Source organism: Solanum verrucosum, unplaced genomic scaffold, assembly GCF_900185275.1.
Source record: "Solanum verrucosum unplaced genomic scaffold, falcon-dt-bn FXZP01000938.1, whole genome shotgun sequence".
Classification (NCBI taxonomy): domain Eukaryota; kingdom Viridiplantae; phylum Streptophyta; class Magnoliopsida; order Solanales; family Solanaceae; genus Solanum; species Solanum verrucosum.
In genome coordinates this window covers 1-24,292 of record NW_026020396.1, presented here as the reverse complement: position 1 = coordinate 24,292, position 24,292 = coordinate 1, and the positions used below count along the sequence as shown (strand labels likewise).

At 34.3% G+C, this 24,292-nt stretch overlaps 2 protein-coding genes and 1 pseudogene across 2 annotated transcripts; 1 reads left to right on the top strand and 2 right to left on the bottom strand.

The window, feature by feature from the left end:
• LOC125839379 (late blight resistance protein R1-A-like) overlaps positions 1-3,909 on the bottom strand; it is a 38,042-nt pseudogene extending 34,133 nt beyond the window's left edge.
• A 1,829-nt stretch (positions 3,910-5,738) lies between these two features.
• On the top strand, positions 5,739-6,966 carry LOC125839384 (uncharacterized). The gene is made up of 2 exons (XM_049518366.1): positions 5,739-5,934; positions 6,728-6,966. Exons 1-2 carry the CDS (start codon positions 5,755-5,757, stop codon positions 6,959-6,961), a joined length of 414 nt encoding a protein of 137 aa, XP_049374323.1. The 5' UTR covers positions 5,739-5,754; the 3' UTR covers positions 6,962-6,966.
• A 394-nt stretch (positions 6,967-7,360) lies between these two features.
• LOC125839383 (uncharacterized) lies at positions 7,361-9,185 on the bottom strand. Its single transcript, XM_049518365.1, has 3 exons — positions 8,856-9,185; positions 8,417-8,710; positions 7,361-7,652 (listed from the first exon to the last, which is right to left on the bottom strand). The coding sequence occupies exons 1-3, from the start codon at positions 9,150-9,152 to the stop codon at positions 7,644-7,646; spliced, it is 600 nt and encodes a 199-aa protein (XP_049374322.1). The 5' UTR covers positions 9,153-9,185; the 3' UTR covers positions 7,361-7,643.
• Positions 9,186-24,292: the final 15,107 nt, after the last annotated feature.

The window sequence follows — 24,292 nt, the reverse complement described above, 5'->3', positions numbered from 1 at the left end:
GACAGTGTAAAGAATTCAATATAGTGGTCTTGTAAGGATACTTCAAAACAATATATCCAATGAAATTCCACAAGTGGTGTTTGAGGAGGGTAGAGGCCTTACGGCCCCGACGACCTCATGAAGGTAGAGAGTCTGTTTCCGAAAGACCTTCAGCTCAAGTAACACATATCAACAAACATACAGAAGATAGGAAGACAAAACCAATACTAGAAGAAGCATTACAAAGCTTTCAGAAAAAAGGAACCGTAACAACAACAACAACAAAATAATGTGATAACCAAACCGGGCTTCAAGGAAATGAACAGGCAACTAGTTAACATGATCATGAGGTTAAACCACAGAGTTATATCTAATTTTTAGTTAATTAGGTTCCCTTTTCCTATCTTAACTATGTATATGTAAAATAAAAACTACAGTCCTCATTGGAACTTTCTTGTTTCATGCTTTGTAGATTACACACTTTAGAAGAATAAAAAAATATGTAAGATCTCATGGTAATGAAAAGCGCGCATGCATACTGTAACATCCGGCAATTTGAAATAGCTATGAAGAAGCTTAGAATTGGAAATAGTCATTTTTGGAAAGAATTAAAAATCTGGAAATTTAGCCAAGTATGGAAAAAAGTGAGTTTTTGGCCAACTTTGAACAGTCATAACTCCTAGATCATGTTGATTTAGGTGTAGTTCCAGTTATTTTTGCGAAGCCCTTGGAATGATCTTTCCAACGCCACCGAGTTTGCTCGATTACGAGGTCGTATGAGTGAGTTATGCCATTTTGAAGTTGGGCTGTTGGCACAGGGCAGTTCACCCGAAATTGTAAGGGTATTTTGGTCTTTTCCCTACTCAATTGTTTTGGTTATATTAAGGGTTTAGAATGATTTTTAGATCAGTTTTTCCCTTTTTAAAAGAGTGAGAGTAAGGGTTTGTGAGTGTAGAGGAAAGAATAGGAGAAAGAGAAGAACAAGCAAGGAGATCGTCGTGGTATCGTCGGGGGTGATCCCTATTAAGGTATGTGAGTTCATAGTGTTGGGTTGGTTCTTTCCCCCACACGCCAAACTCGTTTTAATTTCGAGAAAAAGATTGGTTGTGTTTGTTGAAGTTTGTGGTTGTGCTTGTTGAAGTTGTTGGTGGTGTTGTTGAAGTTCCTTGTTTTGGTGTATGTTTCCGGTTGTGATTTCGAGTTGAATCAAGTGTATGTTGAGGGTTTTTATGATTCTAAGTGTTTGGGGCTGGATCCATTGAAGTTAAGGAGGTTTAGAGTTGGAAAAATGAAGGAGAAGAGTCGGATTTTTGGGGGAAAAGGTTGGGGCGTCGCGCCAGCCAGCGCGCCCCAACAGGGGTTCTGAAGTTTCCCCCTAGGGGTGGAACGTCTCTCAGAGTGCCCAGCAGGCCCCTCTGAGGTCTGAAGGCTGGCGCCCCGCACCTCTCAGAGCGCCAAGGACGCCAATCTTTCCCATTCCTTCCCCACTTTTTCATACATGTTCCTTGGTAATGTACCTATGTTTTATAGTTGTTTCAACACTCTAAGGTACATTTAGACATCCCGAACTCATCCATAAACATGAGATCATTACCCTTGAATCCGTAATCCAATTCAAGGCGAGTTAGGATCAAAGTCAAGTGAAGTTAGAAGTCAAGTGAAGTTAGAGCCAAGCTTAGAAGTTAAGCAAGTCAAAGCAAGTCTTTAAAGTTTTTCAAGAGTCTTTATTGAACATTTTAACTTTATTTTAAGGCTCAAGTTCCAAGTTAAGTTTAGAGTCTCAAGTTGAGTAAAGAGTATAGAGTTCCAAGTTAAGTATAGAGTTTCAAGTTGAGTAAAGAGTATAGAGTTTCAAGTTAAGTAAATAGTATAGAGTTTCAAGTTAAGCCACGAGTAAAGAGTCAAGTTCATTTCTCAAAAGTTAATAGGAACTAAGTATTCCCAAAGAAGTTTATAAATGTTTTCACATTTAAGATGAGAGGAAACTGAGATTTCCAAAAGAGTTTTGAGAAGTTTGAGTACTATCACTTTTTGAGAAAAGATGAGTTTTGCGAAAGAGTTTCTAAAACATGATTAGTATGACAAATCGAGTATGTCATCAATGTTTAAACAGTATGGTCTCTAGATATACCATCAATGTTTAAGTAGTATGAATATCCCGAGTCATCAATGATCATATTAAAATATGGTTTTGAGATGTTCTTTTTAGAAAGAGTTTTCAAGAGCCTTTGGGCTAAGTTTTGAGTAATTATCTCAACTAAAGAAAGATGTGTTTAAAACACTAATGAACTAAAGTATTTTTTTAGGAGTAGTCTTGAGCACCGAATTGGGGACACGAGTTCATATTAACTCAACTCTCCATAAGAACCATGTAGCCAAACATGGGATTTGACGGGTCATACTTTTTAGATGATCACGTAAAGTTAAGCTAGTGGATCCACTAATTTAAAGTTAAAGTAAGGTCCTATATCACGGCAAGGTATAGGATGGTCCTTGGGCAACGTGAGGTAAAACGTTGTATCACTCCTTAAGCATATAGTGGTGGCTGTCGGTTAGAGAACTCCCACAGTAGAAATTGCATGGTTCCTCGAGGGGTTCTGCTTAGTATGGATGGGGGTATGGGACTTCATTCATGCATTGCACAAGTAGACTTTGAGAGGAAGCATGGCATTTTCATGATATTATAAATATGATTTTTACGTCATGTTTTAAATAGTTTTACAAGCTTTATATATTGCATGTGTCTTATTGCCTTATATTGAGTTCAGTTATTCATGAGTTGAACAGAGCCAAGGTAAGTTCTCTTTTGTATCCCTTTCTAGCTTAAGTTGTTGTTTAGCGGTCCAGCTCGCATACTCGTACATTCCATGTACTGATGCCAGTTGGCATGCATCTTATTATGATGCAGACGCAGGTACCCAGGATCAGCAAACAGCACGCCGTTGATCCAGTTGAGCACTCCAGAGTCAGTGGTGAGCCTCTTTGCATTCTGGAGGACTCGGTTATTTTGTTCTCTTAGTTTTGCTTTATTAGGATGTTGTGGGGTGTGTCCCAACATCCATCTCAGTGTTATAGAGGCTTCATAAACAGTCAGTCAGTTAGTTTTGAGTCTCTCATCTATGTATATATGTAAATATTATATTTTAGGAGTCGAGTTGCCTTTTAGGCCAGATTTTATCAGTTAGGTTGTTTTTATGATCTTTCATTGCATTGAGTTATTCTGTTGGGTTAGGTTTCCGCTGAGTTAAGAAAGTCAGGCCAAAGGTTCGCTTGGGGGCCAGCAATGGTCTTCAAGTGCCGGCCACGTCCAGGGTGTAGGCTCGGGGCGTGACACATACAATATCTCATCCGTTATAATAAAGAACACAAGTACTGATAGCTAGCAGTGTTTAGACTTGATAAACATTTATTAACCAAAATGGATATAGAAAAACCGCGTTGGAAGGAGGCTTACATGTCTTTAGGATCGGTTCATCATTTGAAGCCTTTACAAGTTGATATGATTTCTCTGCAAAGAACATTGTATAAGTTAAAAGTAATATTGGATGGAAAAATAACATTTCTAAAAGGAATTTTTTATGTACGAAAGAAGTTGATGAATTCGTATTCATACTCACATTCTCTAGACCATCTACCTTGGAAGCATACCTCAAGGAAGCATACCTCAAGCTTGTCTTCTCCGGTCATTTCTTCAACATATTCCTTAATATTGAAGATCGACTCTTTAAGCTGACGGCTGAACCATACTTTGATAAGCTCTAATGACGCAATATCTCCAAAACTGTCTGGGATCTCCATAAGCTTATCATATGTAGTTATATCTAACATCTCGAGCACGGGAAATGATTTCTCTGCATCAACCTGCCATTCAGAAAATCTCACACCATCCAATTTTAGAGATTTGAGATTCTGGAAGGTGACATCTTCCATGTTCCATTCTTTCCCCTCCTCGATGATTGTGTCTTCTAGAATTAGTTCTTGAAGGTTGGGTAGTCTAGCAATTCTTGAAAGTGTATCGGATGTCAGAGAGAGCCATTGTGTATATTCACTGAATGAACCCCCAGAAGCAGATAAATGGAGTTTTTCAAGTTCGTTAAGGACATTTAATCTTGGAAAACAAATCTTCTCTGCTGAACAATCTGGTAGTTGTCCGATATAGACATCAAGTTTTTGAAGATTAGGAAACCTTTTGAAAATAATATCCTCCGTGTCTTCTATCAAATGGGATTCGTTTATTCGGCTGAATTGCAACTGCGAATTTCTAATACTAAAAGTACTTCTTTTGAAATACTGTAGAATTATTCTCAGTTAGTCGTAGATGCCTGCCTCTCTGATTTCTCAACAGTTTCTCATTGATGGGGAAAATATTGTTGTGATGTATGTTTTCCATGGTTGAGTTCTTCTTGGTCAATGCTTTAGTTTTAAAATTAAACTATGAATTCCATCTTTTGGTGTCTTTATGAAATACATCATGACATCTTGAGGCATTGGCATGGACAAAAGTATCATTTGTGCACACGAAATTGGACACCTGATAGTTCAAAAGCTGTAAATGATTTAGTGTTTTTAGTGCTATGGACTCTTGGACTGATTATTCATCTTTTTAAAAGCAGTTTCTTGTTGACAATACCGCCCAGTGTGGGATATGTGCAAAATCCGTTGAGTTTGTATTATTGCTATGATACTGAAGGCTCCTTGCAGAATTTGAAGAAATGCATTGCTGAGGTGAATCATTCTAATTGATAAGTAATCAAAGCCCAAATTGAAAAGTACTGTCAAAGTCTCAGACAAGGGCCTGTGCACTATTGATTATCTACTATCAGCAACCAAGATTTGTTACCTAAAAGGCTCCTCACACTTTTTACCCCGAGCAAATTAAAAAGGAAGTTCTACTGTACCCAACTGTTTTGCCTTTCTGCTAATTTCCACCCGCTGCATGTCCAGTTTCAATTTGTTAGTCTGGTTTTGACTTGACATGAAGTTTAAGAAAATAAAGAAGATTTTTGAATTTTGTGGTCTTAAACTAAAGATATGCCAAATGTACCAAAATTCAACATGCCATGTGAAAGTTGGAATTAAAGAGTTTCCCCAAAAAAGGAAAGAGACATTCTTTTTTAAACGGACTAAAAAAGAATAGGACAAACAAACTGAAATCGAGGGGGTATTTACTTACATCTATCTCTAGCTTAATCTGATTTTAGTCGAAAGTGATGCATAACATCAATGTCATGCTCTTGATTTGTTATCTTGTACTGTTCATGAAGCTTGTTCTTTCTATTCCATCTTTTGTGCTGATATCTTATGTTGCTTTCTCCTTGGCTATTATATTGATATCATTGTTCAAACCTCAACTGTTATGTAAAGGTTGACATGGTTAAGAAATGCATAGAGTTTGCTATGCTACCTGTTATTGTGTCCAAGATACTTAAGGCATTTATACAATTTTGGTGGCACGTCCTTGCTTTTGCTGAACCTGAAATCAGAACTCTTTCTTCTACTGCTTCTAAAGTTTCCTGCCATTACTAGGGCCAGTATATGCACTGTGGTTACCATCCTGAAAGGTTCCTACTATTCTAATCCTGGTATTTCAGGACTTTGTTTGGTGCTCAGTTGTTCAGTCTCACATTCTTTTTCTTGTTTTATACATAGGATTTTCCTACTTTAAGGCTCTTCATTAAAATTACAATTTCATCTTATTTTTGAATTTAACTTAGTCGTTGATATTCATTAGTAGCGTTGTGGAGTTGATTGCAGGATATGCTAGGAAACTGGACCATGAAAACAAATACACCTGGGGATAATCTATTTGTAACAATTTCAGTAAATCATCCAAAACATGGTGAATATTTCTCAGCTTCATTGATGGCCAAAAGAGTATCATCCTCCACACATACTGATCTAGATTTATTCTTTTGGCTAAGGCCTCACAAGATTGCATTAGGGATATATTGGCAGGTAAGCCCTTTAGACTGGAAATAAATTCGTTGTTGATAACTGAATATCTTGCGATAGTTTCAATAAGCATCTGTTAATGCATCTTAGTTAAATGGGCAATGACTTTCTTGGTTGAATCTCTGTTGTATGCTCGCTCTTTTTACTCCTAAATGACAAGTTTCTGCCTCGTATTAGGTTTTCCTGCTCATCCAAATTAATTCGAAGATCCTCCAAAACTTGAATTTCTTTGCTTTTAGTTTTCTCACTGCATGCTTGATGCGCAAATCAGAAGTATTCTCTCATGAATCATGTTTATTAATGTATTGGTAATAAATGTACCAATACATAGTCAACCCCGAGTCAGCTGGTGCCAACTTGGCCAAAGACCTAAGATCTCTTAACCTGTCTGAGAGGTCCAAGAGCCCAGACAATTCACCCTCCCGGCGCCAGCCAAACTCTGAATATAAGGGTTTTCATTTTATCACATCCAACAACCACTGTCTTATCCCCGAGAGGTGCGGGAGGAGATCTAGGAGTCGGTTAGAGTTAGGTTATATATAAATATCACCTTTTTAACACGTTGATACACATTGACACTTTGTTTTGTAGATACTGTAGCTCCATCATTGTTCATACATTTCTCGTTACTACTGTTGGCTATCAATTAGCTCGCTGCAATCACTAAGAATCACTCGCTCTTGTTGTTATTTCAATATGATTATTTACTTCATTACTGCCTTTCAAGTTATTTTCGTTACAATTTGTATAGGAATGGCATTCATTCCCTTTCTCCTTTTCACTATATATATCTCAGGCTCTTAAGCTTTGGTGGAAGGGTGTTCCTTTCTTGCAACATCCAAGGTACTACAATCCTAGATACAGAGAAGAGGCCATACTATCTGATGAGAAGCTTCAATGTTGTCCGGCGTTTGTATTTGAGACACAGAACAATCAACAGGCTGGAGAGCATTGTTCCAATCCTGCAGATCACTCAACTTCAAGACATCATGGCTTCACTTGGAGGGATGCAAAATGGCCCTGGTGCTAAAAAGAATGCAGTAAGTTTCTCAGATATAACGTTAAGATCTTTCTCTTTCTTCGGGGTCAGTTTTTTAATTTTCCAGTAGTGTCTTGAAGTTTTGATTTGCATTGTGAAGTTAATTTGTTTTTCTATGTTCAATTATTTTCTGCAGAAGAGTAGCTCAGCCTTTCGTAAATAAATGGCCCTCTTGACAAGAAAATTAAGAAAAGAGAGTCTGGGTAAGTGTTTATGTCAAACAACTTAGATTTTCAATTTTCATGATAACCTTACAAAGTCAAGCTAGTACATTAATAGCATGAGGAAATTGTTGTACTGCTATTTCTGGAAACACGATAAATAAATTCTGATTCAACTTAAAGAATAGAGCAGATCAAATAAATTCTGTATTAACTATTAAGGCTGCACTTGGTATGATGTAATACTTTCAGTTGAAATGTTACCATAACTTTTTTTGACGGTCAAAATCTTAAAATTAGGAACAAGGTGGGAGTGGCCTCCGTGGTGGAGAATATATGACATACATATTTAGTCCAAAAGTTTGCTACAAGAATATATGTAATGCAAAAGGAAGCTAAGTTATTGCTCAAAGTCTTAGATAAAATAGGAGTGGTTCAACTCATACAGAACTAGGAAATAAGCATTCATTATAATAAATATTTTCTTCCATCTCCATCTTGGCTAGCTCGATTCATATCACCTGAAAGTAGCAAATTAACCACAGATCAATTAGGCACTTAAAATTGGGCTTCAATGCTATGAGCTTCTGAAACTAAATGAGATCTTCATAAAGTTGATCATTATGAGCCTTACAACGAATTCAAACAGTAAATAGATAAACAAATAAAAGAAAAGGTCCAGCTCATCTTTTAGTATCACCTAGTAAGAGGGTGTTGATTGAAATAAAAAGTTTTAGAAGAAGTAGGTTCGAATAAATTTGCTAGAAACAGATGGCACTAGCTACAAGTGAGTCAAATGTGATCTTACAAGCTGTTTATTTGTGCTATACACATTGTTTGTCTTCTCTTAAAAATCGGAAAAAAGATAAGAAAAAATTCAGAAATGTTGGAACTCACTTAAAGAGAAAATTTTGCCAATCAAATTGTGGAAAAATCTTCAAATAGTTATCTAGTACTGTTTAGACTATCTATAGGGTGTGACCGTTCTCCAAATCCTGTTAACATGAGATGTTTTGTGCACAAGACTGCTTTTTTAGTTATCTAGTGGAGTAAATTTTAATATATACTTCTTTTTTTAGGGAAAGGGAACTTAAAAGTACTTCTACTAAGTTCTTCAATGCAAAAAGTACAAGGTAGGATATATCTTGGTAGGTGAGAAAGCGCAAAAATAGCTGCAGGGAAAAGTGATCCGTTCATCTGTTTGGCCAAACTTCTAAAATCTTAAGTGTATTTTTTCGAAAATGCTTTTGAAAAAAAGTACTTTTGGGGAAAGAAGAGAACTTACTTGCACTTTGTTACAAGGATTGTTAACATCACAATAAGCTTCAAGAGTAATCAAAGCTTGATTGTCTAATTTCATGGCATAATTATAGCAAGGGCAGCTCTTGCCTAGTATGCTTCTGAATGTTGGACAGCATGCATCTATTGAGCTTGTTTTCGTCATGCAAGTTTTAACCTTTGCTTTATCAGCGGCACTGCATTTCGGCTTCGCCTGAGGGCGCAGCCGGGAGCTTGGGCTGGCAGAAATGGTCGCCACCGCTTCCACTGTGTCAGTCCTGCTCCCATCAGCTACCACTTTCTGGTACATTTTTTCACAAAATGCTTTGTTAGGTTCTAGCAATAACTTCTATTTTCGCTTTATATAGGATTCAAGTTCATCGAAAGGGAAAACGCTTCCTATCAACAAGTTTTTCTATTTGTAAGACAAAGAAGGAAGAACTTACTTGAACACTTTTACATGGATTATTGATATCACAATAGCTCTGAAGAGTAATTAATGCTTGATTATCCAAATCCTCAGCATAATTGTAACACTTACAATTAGCACCAATTGTCCTCTTAAATAAGGGGCAACATTTATCTATAGAGACCGTTTGTGTCATGCACTTCTTTATTTTCCCCTTATCACTATCGCTGCAACTAGTGGTCGCGCTGGCAATGTTTTTCGCCACCGCTTGCTGATGGCTGCAGAGGACAACTGCAGCAATCAAGAACATGAGAATCACATACCCTCTAGTCATTTTCGCAATATCTAATCGTATTCGTTTTCTTCTCTCTAGCTACTATGAATCTTTTGTGTTGTACAAACCAATTAAGCTAGTAGTTCTTCTATTTATGCACATAAAATAGGATAGTGGTACTGTTTTAGAAAGTATTTAATAACAAGTGGATGAAAAAATAACATAAAGTTGACAACAAGTGGACATAATAATACGAAAAAGTCGAACACATGCTCGTAGAAAGAGGAAATAAGGTGATTAATTTGAAAAATGTAACGGTAGGTAAGGAGCTAGATGCAAAGGTTCATCCAAATCTCTTTCATTGAATGAAAAATTAGAGAAAAGGTCCAAAATAGTCCCTCATCTTTGGGTTAAGATTCAAAGTCATCCTTGAGTTTTCACATGGAGAATTAATAGTCCCTCATGTTTGCAATATTGGTGCACTTTTGGTCCTCCTTCAAAATTTTGCTTACTTTTTAACATTGATTTTATTCATAATTTATGTATGAAATGTTTAATCGTCATTTTATATATTTAGTAGAAATAATAACTCCATGTGAGAGATTGTGAGAAGAAAAAAACCTTATTTTGTTTAGTAGAAATCGTATTGCAAGTAAAGTCGAGAGGTTCATCACGACGATTTCACGTACAATAGTACAAATTTTTCTTATCTTGCAATGTCATATGTTAAAATGTTCTTAGTTTAGCTGACTACAGTAATATTTATACTGAACAGAACAATGTGTTCTTTTTCTCACCTTTTCTCACATAGAGTTATTATTTCTACTAAATATATAAAAAGACGATGGGACATTCCTTATATAAAATTATGAATAAAATTAATGTTAAAAAATAAACATAGGCAAAAGTTTAGGGAATGACCAAAAGTGCACATTGAAAACATGAGGGACTATTAGTGCTCCATGTGAAAACTCAAGGATGACTTTGAGTCTTAACCCAAAGATGAGAGACTATTTTGGGCCTTCTCTCAAAAAATTATATTAAATATAGTGAAAATTTTGAATTCGCGACTAGTATTACGATTGAATTTAGGAATCACTTCTCTTTTTTTTTTTAGATCCAAGTATTAGGATTTGGTTGAAATAACATTATGGTTTCCACATTCTCCCACGTGCAACAGCAAATTTAATATTGCACACAATAGATTCTCCTAGCCGCCCCCTTTTGTTTAATAAACTTATTTTTACTTTTTGTCTCTTGGTTGAAAATTGAAAGTATCTAGAAGTGTTCTCCATTATTAACTACTAATAATATAAAATTTAAACAATACATCATTTGGAGTGGGATACGCATGCAACCATGTGATTGATGTGAATCCTACCTAGAATTTGAATGTATGATCTAAAATCAAAATTTTGAATTTCTTAGTCCTAATTTTTAGACTTTTTTTTTTAGCTTTCAATCCGCTGTTTGATGTCCGTATTGTAGTCCGATTAATTTGGATTTGCGGTGAATAAGACCTCATTCAGAACTTGAGAACTCTAATTAAAGAAGTAGCCCTATCCACTATACCATAACAATCTGTATTTACCTTATTTGATAGCATAAATAGCCTAGGTAAAAAAATGATATTTTGGTGAAAGCACTTCTCTTCCATTCTGTTCTTTTTATTATTGCTTAGTATTTGACATTTGATGTTCAATATTTGTTTTGGGATCCAATTAATTCAAATTCACACAGAAAAATCTCACTTTTGGAAGGTAAAGAATTCTCTACCAAAGGTGACTTCATAACTCAAAACTTTGAACTCGAGACCTTTGATTAAGGATAAAGAGATAACATGCAGATTGAAGAACTTGAAATGGAACTTAACATTTTTCTAGATAGATTATGGACTAGTTCAACTTGTGGAACAGTAAGATAACAGTTGCAGCTATCAAATCAAACTATTTCTTGGCAACTTCGACAACTTATAACGATGTTTGTCCCACATATCACTAGGAAGATCGGGATAAAAGAAAATGTGAACTTGACACAAATGATATTTTTTTGATGCAGTATTCAGCATCAATTCTGGAGAAAAGAACATAAAGCTGAACAAAGATGAAATTTGGCAAGTTCACCAATAACCAATCATATATCATATATTAGGCCCGCCTACGTGGCGCCACCACAAATCAAAATTCCCTTTTAATTTATTTATTTACAAAATTAATCTTTCCTTTCATGAAAAGTTGCGACTTTAATGAAAAATTGTGCCTTTAATGAATAGTTGTGACTTTTATGAAAAATTGCGACTTTAATAAAAAGTTTCGACTTTTATGAAAAGTAATGACTTTTATGAAAGGTTGTAACTTTTCCGTAGGGTTGCAATTTTTCCAAATAGTTGTAACCTTTCTGATAAGGCACAATAAACATTTGTTCACACTACCTTTGTTGTCTATAAATAGAGGGATTTCCTCTCATTTTAACACAACGAAAATTCTGAACCTCCTCCTCCTCTTCTTCTTCTTTACAATTAAATATGTGTATACTTTGCTCAGTGGCTCATTGACACTATTTCTTATGTTACAGATCCTGATATGTATTTTTACAATCATTAATTTATAAATTATGCTTATGTTATTAAGGCTAAATAATAAAGAGTAATAATTTTCATTTTCCTTTACATTATTAATGTTTGTTACTACGTAATCTTGTATGTAAGATACTATAATGTTTTAGTTTTAATGTCTGATAGGTTTTACGTATTATTTTATAAATTTTGTGATATTAAATTCCCGCGAATTTTACTCGTGTTCTATAATTTTGAGTTCATTGCTCTACATTCTCTTAGAATTTTTGTTCCTGTTAAGGAAAAAGATCTATGCTTTCAATGAACAATAATAACAAGTGAAGTCTGGGAAGGATAGAGTATACGTAGATCTTACCCTTACCTTGATAGATAGAGAGGCAATTTTTGATAGATTCTTAGCTCAAGGAAAACTAAGAATGAGATATACAGAAATAGTATCAGTGAAATCATGAAGATTTTAAGCTTGCTTTGAACATGATATGATATAAAGTATGACATGTAGTTTGAAATCATGAAGATTTTAAAATTTCGAACAAAATTTTAAATTCAAATCATTTGATTTCACATCATTTGTCCAAAATTATCCTAAATTTCTTCATAGTTAGCCTCGTGATGGTCAATGTGGATGATGCTGAGATAGTTGGGATCCCTAGACGCATGTATTGGTTTGTACTCGTAGGAACAAAAACTTAATCTTGTTGGGAGAGTCATTTCCGAAATAGACCATACAAAATTGTGGAAATTCAAATTTAATTGGACTCCAATATGAATACTGAATATCGAAAGAGAAATTAAAAAAAAAAAAGGACTTGTACATGAGAAAATAGCCAGAGTTGGAGTTATATCGATTTACTTTGTATCAATATATCAATTTGTTCTGATATAAAGTGAACATATACAACAAATATAAAGCGAATTGATTTACTGTATCACAAGTTTTTAAAGTAAACTATTACTACATTTGATAATTAGCCAAATTATCGTTGTCATTGAGATAATTAAGACAAAAAGTACCATTATTTTCGAAATTTTGTCTAATTTTATTTTCAAGTTCTTGTTGAGCCTAAAATGAACTTGGGTTGATCAATTAAGCATTGGGCCTAAAGTATTACTAAATGATGGATCAAACCAAATAAGTGTTCTGCTTTATGCTTAACAGATTAAGTGATAAATACTCATACATTCTTGTTAAATAAAAAATCATTCCTCAATCGGTGATTTTGGAGGAGTTCGAAGCCAAAAGGGCAATTTTTTCCTCCAAAAAACATAAACAGCATATCAATTTTTTTAATCAAAAGGGCAAAATCGCTTCCTCAAGAACAATATCATTTGGAGAAAATTAACTCCGTCTACTTCGTTACGTTAAAAGATATCAAAATCGCTGCCACAGCAGCAATTTTGTCAAAAAAAAAAAACTTTTTTTTTTTTCATAAAATCGCTGTCACAGCAGCAAATTTGTCAAAAAGAAAGAAATCGCCGCATCGGCAGCAATTTTGTTGATTTTTTTTTTTTAAAAAAAGAAGAGTAAATCGCTGTTCGAGCAGCGTTTTTTCTTTTCTTTTTTTTTACATAAAAAATTTAAAGTCGCTGCAATTGCAGCGAATTTCTTTAAAATTCTTTAAATTTTATAAAAAATTTTAAATAGCTGCTGAGCAGCGTTTTATTCCAAAACTTTTTTTTCCAAAGCGTTTTGTCTTTAAACTTTTTTTTAAAAAGAAGTTTTGGAAAAAAATTTAAAAGAAAAACAAAAAAATAAAAGAGAAGATATTAATTTATTTATTTTTTAAAAAAAGGCTGCTGAAGCAGCCATTTAAAAAAAATAAAAATTGACAAAATCTCTTCCGGTGCAGCGATTTTATAAAAAAAAGACAAACTTGACAAATTCGCTGCTAAGGCAGCGATTTTAAGAGAAAAACAATAAAAAAAAATAGATAAAATCGCTGCTGGGGCAGCGATTTTTTTTTTTTTAACGGAGTAGACGGAGTTAATTTTCTCCGAAGGATATCGCTCCCTCAAGAGCGATTTGTAACATCCGACAATTTGAAGTGGCTTTGTTGAAGCTTGAAATTTGGAAATAGTCATTTTTGGAAAAATTTTAAAATCTGAGAATTTGACCAAGTATGGAAAAAAAAATGAGTTTTTGGCCAACTTTGAGTAGTCGTAACTCCTATTTCAGGATGAGTTAGGAGTAGTTCCAGTTATGGTTGCGAAGCCCTTGGAACGATCTTTCCAACGCCACTGAGTTTGCTCGATTCCGAGTTCGTATGAGGGAGTTATGACCTGTAGAAGTTAGGCAGTTGGAAGGGAAATCCGTCCGGAAATTTAAGGGCATTTTGGTCCTTTCACAAATTATTTATTTTGAGCTCATATTGTTGTATTAGGATGATCTTTGGATCATTTTTGTCCCATTTTGAAAGAGAAAGAGTTAGGGTTCTTGAGATTCAAGAAGAGAAGGAGGAGAAGAAGAAGAAGAGAAGGAAGAGGAGCTTAGTCAAGATCGTTGTGGATTTTCGTCGAGGGTGATCCCTATCTAAGGTATGTGAGTTCTTTGTGTGGGTTGATCCTTTCCCCCACTCACCAAGCTCATTTTATGAATTGAGAAAAGATTGGAATTGTTGTTGAAGTTGTTAGTTGTTGTTGGAGTTGTTAGTTGTTGTTGAAGTTGTTGGTTGTCGTTGAAGTTGTTATTTGTTATTGATGTTGTGGGTTGTGTGGTTGAAACCTATTGTATGGGGAGGGAATTATGATTCTAAGACTTAGGACCCCTTTGAAGTGATTCACCATCAATTCGCAGCAATTTCTAGGCTGTCGATTCTCATCTACGGGCGTGACCTACGGACCGTAGATCGATCGACGGTCCGTACTGGTCAACCGTCAATCTGGTCAGAAGTTGGGCTCTGTGGGGCATCGATCTACGGGCACGATCTACGGTCTGTAGCTCGATCCACGGACCGTAAGTCAGGACCGTAGGTCAACACTTAGTCATTTTCTTAAATGAATTCTGGGGAAATTCTCTGACGCGATCTACGGACCTACAGTACGGATCGTAAGTCCATCCACGGTCCGTCGATGGCGTCCGTAAGTCCCACCTGTGTCACCAGAAATCTAAAGTCTCAGCCAAGTTTCCCCATTCCTTTTCTCACTTTCTCAAGCAAGTTCCAAAGTATTATACCTATGTTTTATGGTTGTTTCCGACACTCCATAGTACGTCTAAGAGTTCAAGAATCCCTCCATAACATGTGATCGAACACCTTGAATTCATAATTCCGATTCAAGGAAAGATAGTTCCAAGTCAAGTGAAGTTAGCAGTCAAGTTAAGTCAAGAGTTTAAAGTTGAGTTCATTTCTCAAAGTTATTAGGGAACTATGTATTCCCAAAGAAGTTTTAAAGAAAGCTCTTTACATCTAAATAAGGTTGGAAACTGAGATTTCCAAAGAGCTTTCGGGCTAGTTTTGAGTAATTATCTCATATCAACAGGAATAAATATGTTTTAAAAACATAAGAGCCAGTACATTTTTTTGGGAGTAGTATCGAGCACCGAATTGGGGGAGCGTTCAAAGAACCCACAGCCCCCATAGAACCATGTTAGCCACCATGGGTAGAAAAGGATCATGATTTTTAGATGAACCCTTTTCAGATTAGACTAGTGGATCCATTAGGCAGTTCAGGTCTTATACCTTTGGCCGGGTATAAGATGCTCTGGCAGCGTGAGGTCGATCGCTGTATCATCACTATAGCTTTTATGTGATGGTTGTCGGTTAGAGAAACTCCCATAGCAGTTATTGTATTTTCATACTCAGAGATTATTGTATTTTTATATACATCAGTTCATTGTATTTCTATATACATTTCAGGCTTATTGTATCCTTGTATACACACAGAGTTTGTAGCATGTTTTAAACAGTCTTTCTTTATATCGCACTTGTTTTAAATTGCCTTATATTGAAAGAAGTCAGTCAGGTTGAGTTGAGTTATGCCAGGTAAGCTATTCAGTTTCTTCCAAATTTTTTCCTTCTAGCCGTTGTTGCTTAGTTTTCCAGCTTGCATACTCGTACATTCCATGTACTGATGCCAGTTGGCCTGCATCGTTTCATGATGCAGATTCAGGTATCCCAGATCAGCAGCCTGCACGTCGTTGATCCAGCTGAGCACTCCAGAGTCAGTGGTGAGCCTCCTTGCATTCCGGAGGGCTCAATTATTGAGTGTTCTTAGTTTTTGATTTTATTAGGATGTTGCGGGGTCTGTCCCAACATCCATCTCAGTATTTTTAGAGGCTTCATAGACAGACAGACAGTCAGTCAGCTAGTTTCGAGTCTCTTATCTATATATTTATATGTAAATATTCTATTTTGAGGTTCGAGTTGCCTTATGGCCATATTATATAAGTTAAGTTGTTTTGTAATCTTGCTTTGCATGAAGTTATTCTGTTGAGTAGGTTTCCGCTGAGTTAAGAAAGCCAGGCCAAGGGTTCTCTTGGGGCCAGCAATGGTCTCCGAGTGCCGGTCCCGCCCAGGGTGTAGGCTAAGGGCGTGACACGATTTTACCCTTTTGGTTAAAAAAATAAAATTAATGTGCCCTTTTGAAATTTTTGACAATTTTTTTCCCTTTTGACTCCGGACTCGATTTTGGAGGGTCACCTGTCCAACATATATTCAGAGAAGTCAACATCGTAACCGATATTTTATGTAAGTATGATTATTCCAATATTGTTATTACTATATATCCCATCATGTATTAGTTATAACATGTCGATAAAAATAAAATGAAATGTTTAAAATTAAATTCAAATGTCATATTCCTCGAGTCGCACGACTTTTAGTGTCACTCTCACGTGGGAGTACTTTGAGCTTGTCCCCAATCAACTGATTTTGAAATATAAAGAAGTAAACCACTAGAAATAAAATGAATATAATCATTTAATAAAACAATATATATACAATATATATATAACAATTAATTACTTGTACGTAGAAGATAATTAAATCCAAAGGTCATATTCTATAAATATTCACCTTTTTAGGACCACTAATGTATTAGTCAAGGAATAATGACTAACATTTGGCTAATTTTTTTAGAGTAAAGATTCTAGGAATTTTATTTTGTATCAAACAGCAAATTAATTAAACCAAAAATATTATCATTGTCCTACACGTTGGGAGAAAATAAATAGACATTTTGGATTATTCTTTGTCCATTTGTTGATTCTTGAAAATAAGTGCACAAAGAATCTATATGTGGATTTTCCATTCTCCAAAATCATACTTTTGGATTCACATTTTAAGAAGCCATGCATAATACATACTTGATTTCGGCTGATATTTATAATCTCCAATTTTAGACATGCATAAATACACTTAAACTTGTATAGCGTTGAACAAGTAGACATACACGTCTTACATGATACAAATTACAATGTATCCTATATAATAGATAATACAAAATCAATTCATTTATGTATTATACCTTCTTGAAATGAAAATCTTACACGGATCGAATCAATTAATCAGAACTTCAATACGTGTATCAGACACCGATAAAAAAAACAAAAAACAAAAAAATGTCCACCAAATCAATCCTATAGTAAGACATTATAGTCCAACGAAAAATTTGCATTCTCTACAAATTATTATATTATATAAAAAGGAAGAAGTGGAACTTTATGAAAAACACTAGGAAAATTTCCCTCATGTCAAAAAACCTAGCTCGTTGAATTTGCGAAATGATTCTTTCCTATATATTCCAATATTAATTAAGAATAGCAAAAAAAGTAGATTCGTATAAAAATTTAAAATATTTTTGAGGATAATATTCTCAATGTAAATTAAATAAAAACACTATATAAAACACCAAAATATAGAGAAGAGGATTGGAATGAGATAGAAAAATATTAATGTGATAAAAAGTTAAACTTTTAGTGTGTGAAGATGGCTTGTGACTTCTTGCCCCTTTTGCGTCTATTGTTGCGTCTGAATCGACATTTAGCACCACAGGTTGATTAATCCGCGATCAATTCGATTTTAAAGTTTAATTATCGGTTTGTAGATATGTTAAAATATTATAGAATCATCAAGTATTAACTTATTAGGAACAATTTATTGGTTATTGATCGGTTATCGGTTTAACCTTTAAGATTTGACACAAATTTTTTTTTAATGAAAATCACTTATAAACAAGGTAACAAACCATATAAACCATGCACACGAGTTGACAAATATTGCATCTTTTTCAAAAGTATAAACACTGACCTATTGTAGAGTAATCGAGAGTTTGAGACAACTAGAAATAAAATATGAAAATAAACTTCAAGTTAAGAACTTTTATATATCGAATGGTATAAATATAATTTATTGTAATTTTCGATCAGGTTATTGATTAATTAATCCATTAAAAAAAATACCTCAAGCCATTAAGAATCAATAGTTTGATAATAGAAATAATCTAAACTATTACTGAAACCGCTAAAGCAATAAAATTTCATATCCAATTAACGTTGCTTAATAAAGAGGAAGAGCCAGAGTCAAGTTTCATGTCCAACAAATTGCTTGATGAAAAAGAATATTTTTATTTTTGTACTAGATAGAATCCATTCTTGTTTATTTATTAAAAATAAAAAGGTTTGTATTGTAGTACTATAATATAGTCATTATATTAAAGATTCGTGCATAAACGTGTGAATTGATATATTCCAAAGTTAACAAAAAAAATCCCATATAAATTGAGACTTTAATTTAGTATAAATGAGGTTTGATCCTAAAGGACACTTTTAATGGATGCAAACTTTTTTAAAATTATAGTAATCAGTGTATGCATGTGCAAATTGAGTTATTATTTTAATAAACATAGATAACTAATTAGTTACATATTAGATTTAAATGTTTCAATTAAAATCAATTGATAAAAAATTACATAATGAAAAATAAAGAGAAGAAAATAATAAAAGAGACTAATAGGTATATTTTGTATAGGTATCCTAGAATTAGAAGATCCTGGTCTTCCTTAACAATCGTAATAAATATACACATTAACAAAGAACTTTTTTTTTTATTAACAATGAGTGATAATGCATTTTATCAACATTAATTAATAGCCATTAGATCCAAAGCTGCTATAGATTTTAGAGATATTTACAAAGAATGTTAATTACTTCTAAAAATACAAATTTAATGACGATATCGGTATAGAAGAATATGATGAAATAGGGCAGAGCGGGACCAAATAGGACAAAATTCTCTTAAAAAATAATACCAAAATAAATAGGCATACAAGAATAAAATTTTAGCGGGTCAAAACTTATCTTATAGGATGAACAAACTTATTTTGGGTGTTAATTAGTTCAGAAGCTTGTTGATCTAGAAACTTGTCAGTCCTGCTTCTTAGTGCATCATGGCATTACGGTGGCATTAATAATCAAATGAGAAATAAAAAATTAATTTTTTTTCAAATATAAAAATATACATAATTTTTTAAAGCTATTAAAAAGAGTGAGAAATACTGTGAAATAGAAAATATTTCAACGTCCCTCTCCTTATCGTCAAGTGGTTGAGCGCCCCTCGCAGAACGCCATCACCTACATCTTTATGAGTTTGAGAATCTAGCTTTTTATTGATTCAGTTGTGAATTAATAACTAAAAATATATAGATAGAATATTTTTATTCTAGACATATTTGCCAAAACCCAATATATAAACTAGCATTTTGATGTTAAATTTGGCACTCAAAAAATATGGAATCCCATAGTGTGGAGAAAATAGAGTCTCAAAATCAGATTCCACAAATTATGGAGCCTAGTAAAGGAACCTCTTTCTTTAGAACATATTTCAATGGTATTAATGCATTATCAGGTAAACATCTCATTATTTTTTTATTTATTTTTTGTTATTTTCAAGACACATCCAAAAGTAGAAATAAGTCATAATCACTTAGCTTATCGAAGATATGATCCAAGAATCAAGATAGGAGGACATGAAGGTCGTGAATTGGTGTAAAAAGGCTAGTAGATAGTCGTGCTGTCTAGTTTCCCTTATCAGTGGTATTAGTATTTGTAACACCCCAGAGAATTTTCGAACTAAGACTCGAGCCATCCTTCATGTGGAGTGGGATTTTACCGAGGAATAAAAAATTTCTTGAGTGTTAAGTTAAGGTCCCTAGGTGTAGCACATTGAGTTCCAAGAAGAGTTGAATTGGAAATAGTCATTTTGGAAAGAATCTGGAAAATTTGGCTATGGAAAAAAGGTGAGTTTTTGGTCAACTTTGAGCAGTCGTATCTCCTAGCTCAAAATGATTTAGGCGAATTTCCAGTTATGTCTGGAAAGCCCTTGGAATGATCTTTCCAACGCCGCCGAGTTTGCTTGATTCCGAGTTCGTATGAGTGACTTATGCCCTTTGGAAGTTGGGTTGTTGGCACAGTCGCACAGTCGCACAGTGCAGTTTGTTTAGTCCGAAAATTTTAAGGGTATTTTGGTCTTTTCCCTAATCTTTTCTTTGGGTTATATTGAGGTGTTAGACTGATGTTTGGATCATTTTTGTCCCATTTTAAAGAGTGAGAGTAAGAGTGAGAGTTAGGGCTTGGAAGATAAGAGAGAAAGAAGAGGAAAAGAAGAGGAGAAAGAGAAGAAGAAGCTAAGGATCGTCGTGGATTTTTGTCGGGGGTGATCCCTAATCAGGTATGTGAGTCTTTAGTGTGGGTTTATCCTTTCCCCCCACATACCAAGCTCGTTTTTATGATTTGAGAAGAGATTGGATTTGTTGTTGAAGTTGTTAGTTGTTGTTGATGTTGTTAGTTGTGTTGTTGAAGTTATTGTTGGTTGTGGGACAGGATTGGGCTGTGTATTTGAGTTGTGACCTATTGTATATTGAGGGATTTTATGATCCTTAGTGTTGGTTGGTTCATACCCCCACACACCAACTCGTTTTTAATTCCAAGAGAAGATTTATTGGTTGTTGAAGTTGTAGTGAAGTTAGTTTCCAAGTCAAGTGAAGTTAGTTTCCAAGTCAAGTGAAGTTAGTTTCCAAATCAAGTGAAGTTAGTTTCCAAGTCAAGTGAAGTTAGTTTCAAAGTCAAATGAAGTTAGTTTCCAAGTCAAGTGAAGTTAGTTTCAAAGTCAAGTGAAGTTAGTTTCCAAGTCAAGTGAAGTCAAGCTTAGAAGTAAGTAAGTCAAAACAAGTCTTTAAGATTTTCCAAGAGTCTTCATTGATCGTTTTAACTTCATTTTAAGGCTCAAGTTAAGTAAAGAATGAAGAGTTCCAAGTTAAGAGTTTCAAGTTGAGTAAAGAGTTTCAAGTTGAGTCAAAGTATCGAGTTTCAAGTAAAGTAAAGAGTAAAGAGTTGAGTTCATTTCTCAAAGTTATTAGGGAACTATGTATTCCCAAAGAAGTTTTAAAGAAATGTTTTTACATTTAAACAAGGTTGGAAACTGAGATTTCCAAAAGAGCCTTCGGGCTAGTTTTTGAGTAATTATCTCATATCAGCAGGAATAAATATGTTTTAAAAACATAAGAGCCAGTACATTTTTGGGAGTAGTATCGAGCACCGAATTGGGGGAGCGTTCAAAGAACCCACAGCCCCCATAGAACCATGTTAGCCACCATGGGTAGAAAAGGATCATACTTTTTAGATGAATCCTTTTCAGATTAGACTAGTGGATCCATTAGGCAGTTCAGGTCTTATACCTTTGGCCGGGTATAAGATGCTCTGGCAGCGTGAGGTCGATCGCTGTATCATCACTATAGCTCTTATGTGATGGTTGTCGGTTAGAGAAACTCCCACAGCAGTTATTGTATTTTCATACACAGAAATTATTGTATTTTATATACATCAGTTCAATTGTATTTCTATATACATCTCAGGCTTATTGTATCCTTGTATACACTCAGAGTTTATAGCATGTTTTAAACAGTCTTTCTTTATATCGCACTTATTTTAAATTGCCTTATATTGAAAGAAGTCAGTCAGGTTGAGTTCAGTTATTCAAGAGTCGAGTATCCTTGAGTTAAGTATCTTTGAGTTAAGTATATATCTTGAGTTGAGTATATATCTTTGAGTTGAGTATCTGTCTTTGAGTCCAGTATCTATCTTTTGAGTTGAGTAAGTTTGAGTAGTTTTGAGTATTCCTTGAGTTGAGAAAGTTTGAAAAAGAGGTAAGTTATTCAGTTTATTCCAGTTTTTCTTCTAGCCTATGTTGTTTAGCTTTCTAGCTTACATACTCGTACATTCCACGTACTGAGCCATTTGGCCTGCATCTTTTTATGATGCAGACACAGGTATTCAGGATCATCAACAGGAGATTCGTTGATACATCCGGGAGTTCCAGTTAGCTATGACAAGCCTCTTTGCTTCCGGAGGATTTCATTTACCTTTCAGTTGTATCAGTTGTTAGGAGGTCGTGGGTCTTGTCCCGGCTTCCATCTTTATCAGTTAGAGGCTTCATAGATAGACAATAGAGTTTCAGAAGTCTCTTCATTTATTTTGTTAAATGTTTTGAAGACTAAAGTTGCCTTTTATGGCGAGTTGTATATATATTCTATTATACAGAGTTTTCTTTTGAGTTAAAGATTTATAAAGTTGAGTTTATAAACTCTTATTCAGTTTTAAGCTCTTGTATGCTTAAGTTAGTATTCCGCTTGGAGTCAGCCAGGATGAGGGTTCGCTTGGGGACCAGAAATGGTCTTCGAGTGCCGGCCACGTCCAGGGTGTAGGCTCGGGGCGTGACAGTATTTTTCCGCCTAATTTCTTATACTTCTTATTTTTATATGATGTTTCTTTTATTTCAGTTATCGTATTATTTGTTGGTGCTACTGGTATTCTTTTTTCCTTCTTGTTTTGTTATGCTTTACTTGAGTTAAGGCTGTAGCGGAAACAACCTCTCTACCCTCATAAGGTAGGGATAATGTTGCATATATATACACCAAATACCCTCTTCAGACCCTACTTGTGACTGGATATGTTGTTGTATAATTTAATTGAAGTTATATGCACATATAGAGTAACCATTTTAATTATGTTACTTATTATTATTTCTATCGTCTTACCTATGAGTATATCACAAAGATAAATAAATTTTTATCTGTAGTCACCTTATAAGTGACCTGATTGTATAAATATACACTAACTCAGATGCATAGAACTTGCACTCTTTTTTTCTTCTTTCATATAGGTATTGGAATAATATCAGTACCCTATGCACTTTCACAAGGAGGATGGTTATGTTTGATGCTACTTTTTTTAGTAGCAATTATATGTTGTTACACAGGATTACTTTTGCAAAAATGCATGAGTGTGTCACCATCAATCAATCCATATCCTGATATTGGTGAATTTGCTTTTGGTAACAAAGGAAGAATCTTGATATCAATTTTCTTATATCTTGAACTATACTTTGTTGCAATTGAATTCCTTATATTAGAAGGTGACAATTTGCAAAAATTATTCCCAAATGCAAAAATTCATTTTGGTTGTGTTAAAATTGTTGGAAGGGAAGTATTTGTTTTGTTAGATGCTATTGTAATATTGCCAACAACATGGTTGAAAAGTTTAGGTTTATTGGTGTATGTTTCTATTGGTGGAGTTTTGGCTTCAATTGTTTTGGTTTTTCTAATATTTTGGGTTGGTGCAATTGATGGTATTGGATTTGAAGAAAAAGGTGTGATTTGGAGATGGGATGGATTGATAAGTGCAATAAGTATGTATACATTTTGTTATTGTGGTCATGCTGTTTTCCCAACAATATGCAATTCCATGAAGGATAGGAGCCAATTTCCCAAGCTGATAATATCTTATTGATAAACATGTATTACTTTAGTTTCAGCTTACATGGTACTTTTTGGGCATAAAACATAAATGTGCCGTTTAACTTGACCTCATTTTACGTTTATGTCCTTCAACTTTGGGTAAGCACAAGTACGCACTTAAACTGTATAAAGTTGAACAAGTAGACATATGAGTCCTACATGACATTATACACGTAGGATACCACGTAGGATAAAAAAAATGACATGTAGGATGCCATGTAGGACATGCGTGTCTATTTGTTCAACTTTATACAAATTTTAAGTGTCTATTTGTGCACACCGAAAGTTGAAGGGTATAAATGTGATTTGAAGCCAACTTAAATGGCATATTTATGTATTATGCCTACTTTTTGACTAGACATTCTTAAGAAAGAAGGAAATAATTTTTTTGAAAGTTGTGGTTGTATATCATTTCATGAAGGCCGGGAGTAAAAGGAAATTTAAAGTTATGTTATTTTTCTGTTATAGAAAAATCGATGACATCTCTTTTTGGGACAACAAATTAAAAATTATATAAAAGTATGTCATAAAATGAGATGGAGGAAGTATTACTCCCGCGCCACATAGAAAGTGCTTCAACACTTGGAAGTTGGAGAGAGATACTCAACCACATAAATAGACAAAATAATACAAAAACATATAGAAAGACACAAAAAAATATATGGAACAGAAAACTTAGCGTGAGATTCAAGAACTTTTCAATTTATAAATAAAATATTTTTGTTCAATATTTGATTGAATATGAAGCTGGCAGATGACATTTCAATTTATAAATAATCATATGTCTAATTATAAAAGAAATGATATTTCATATTTTCTCATACTAAATTATAAATAC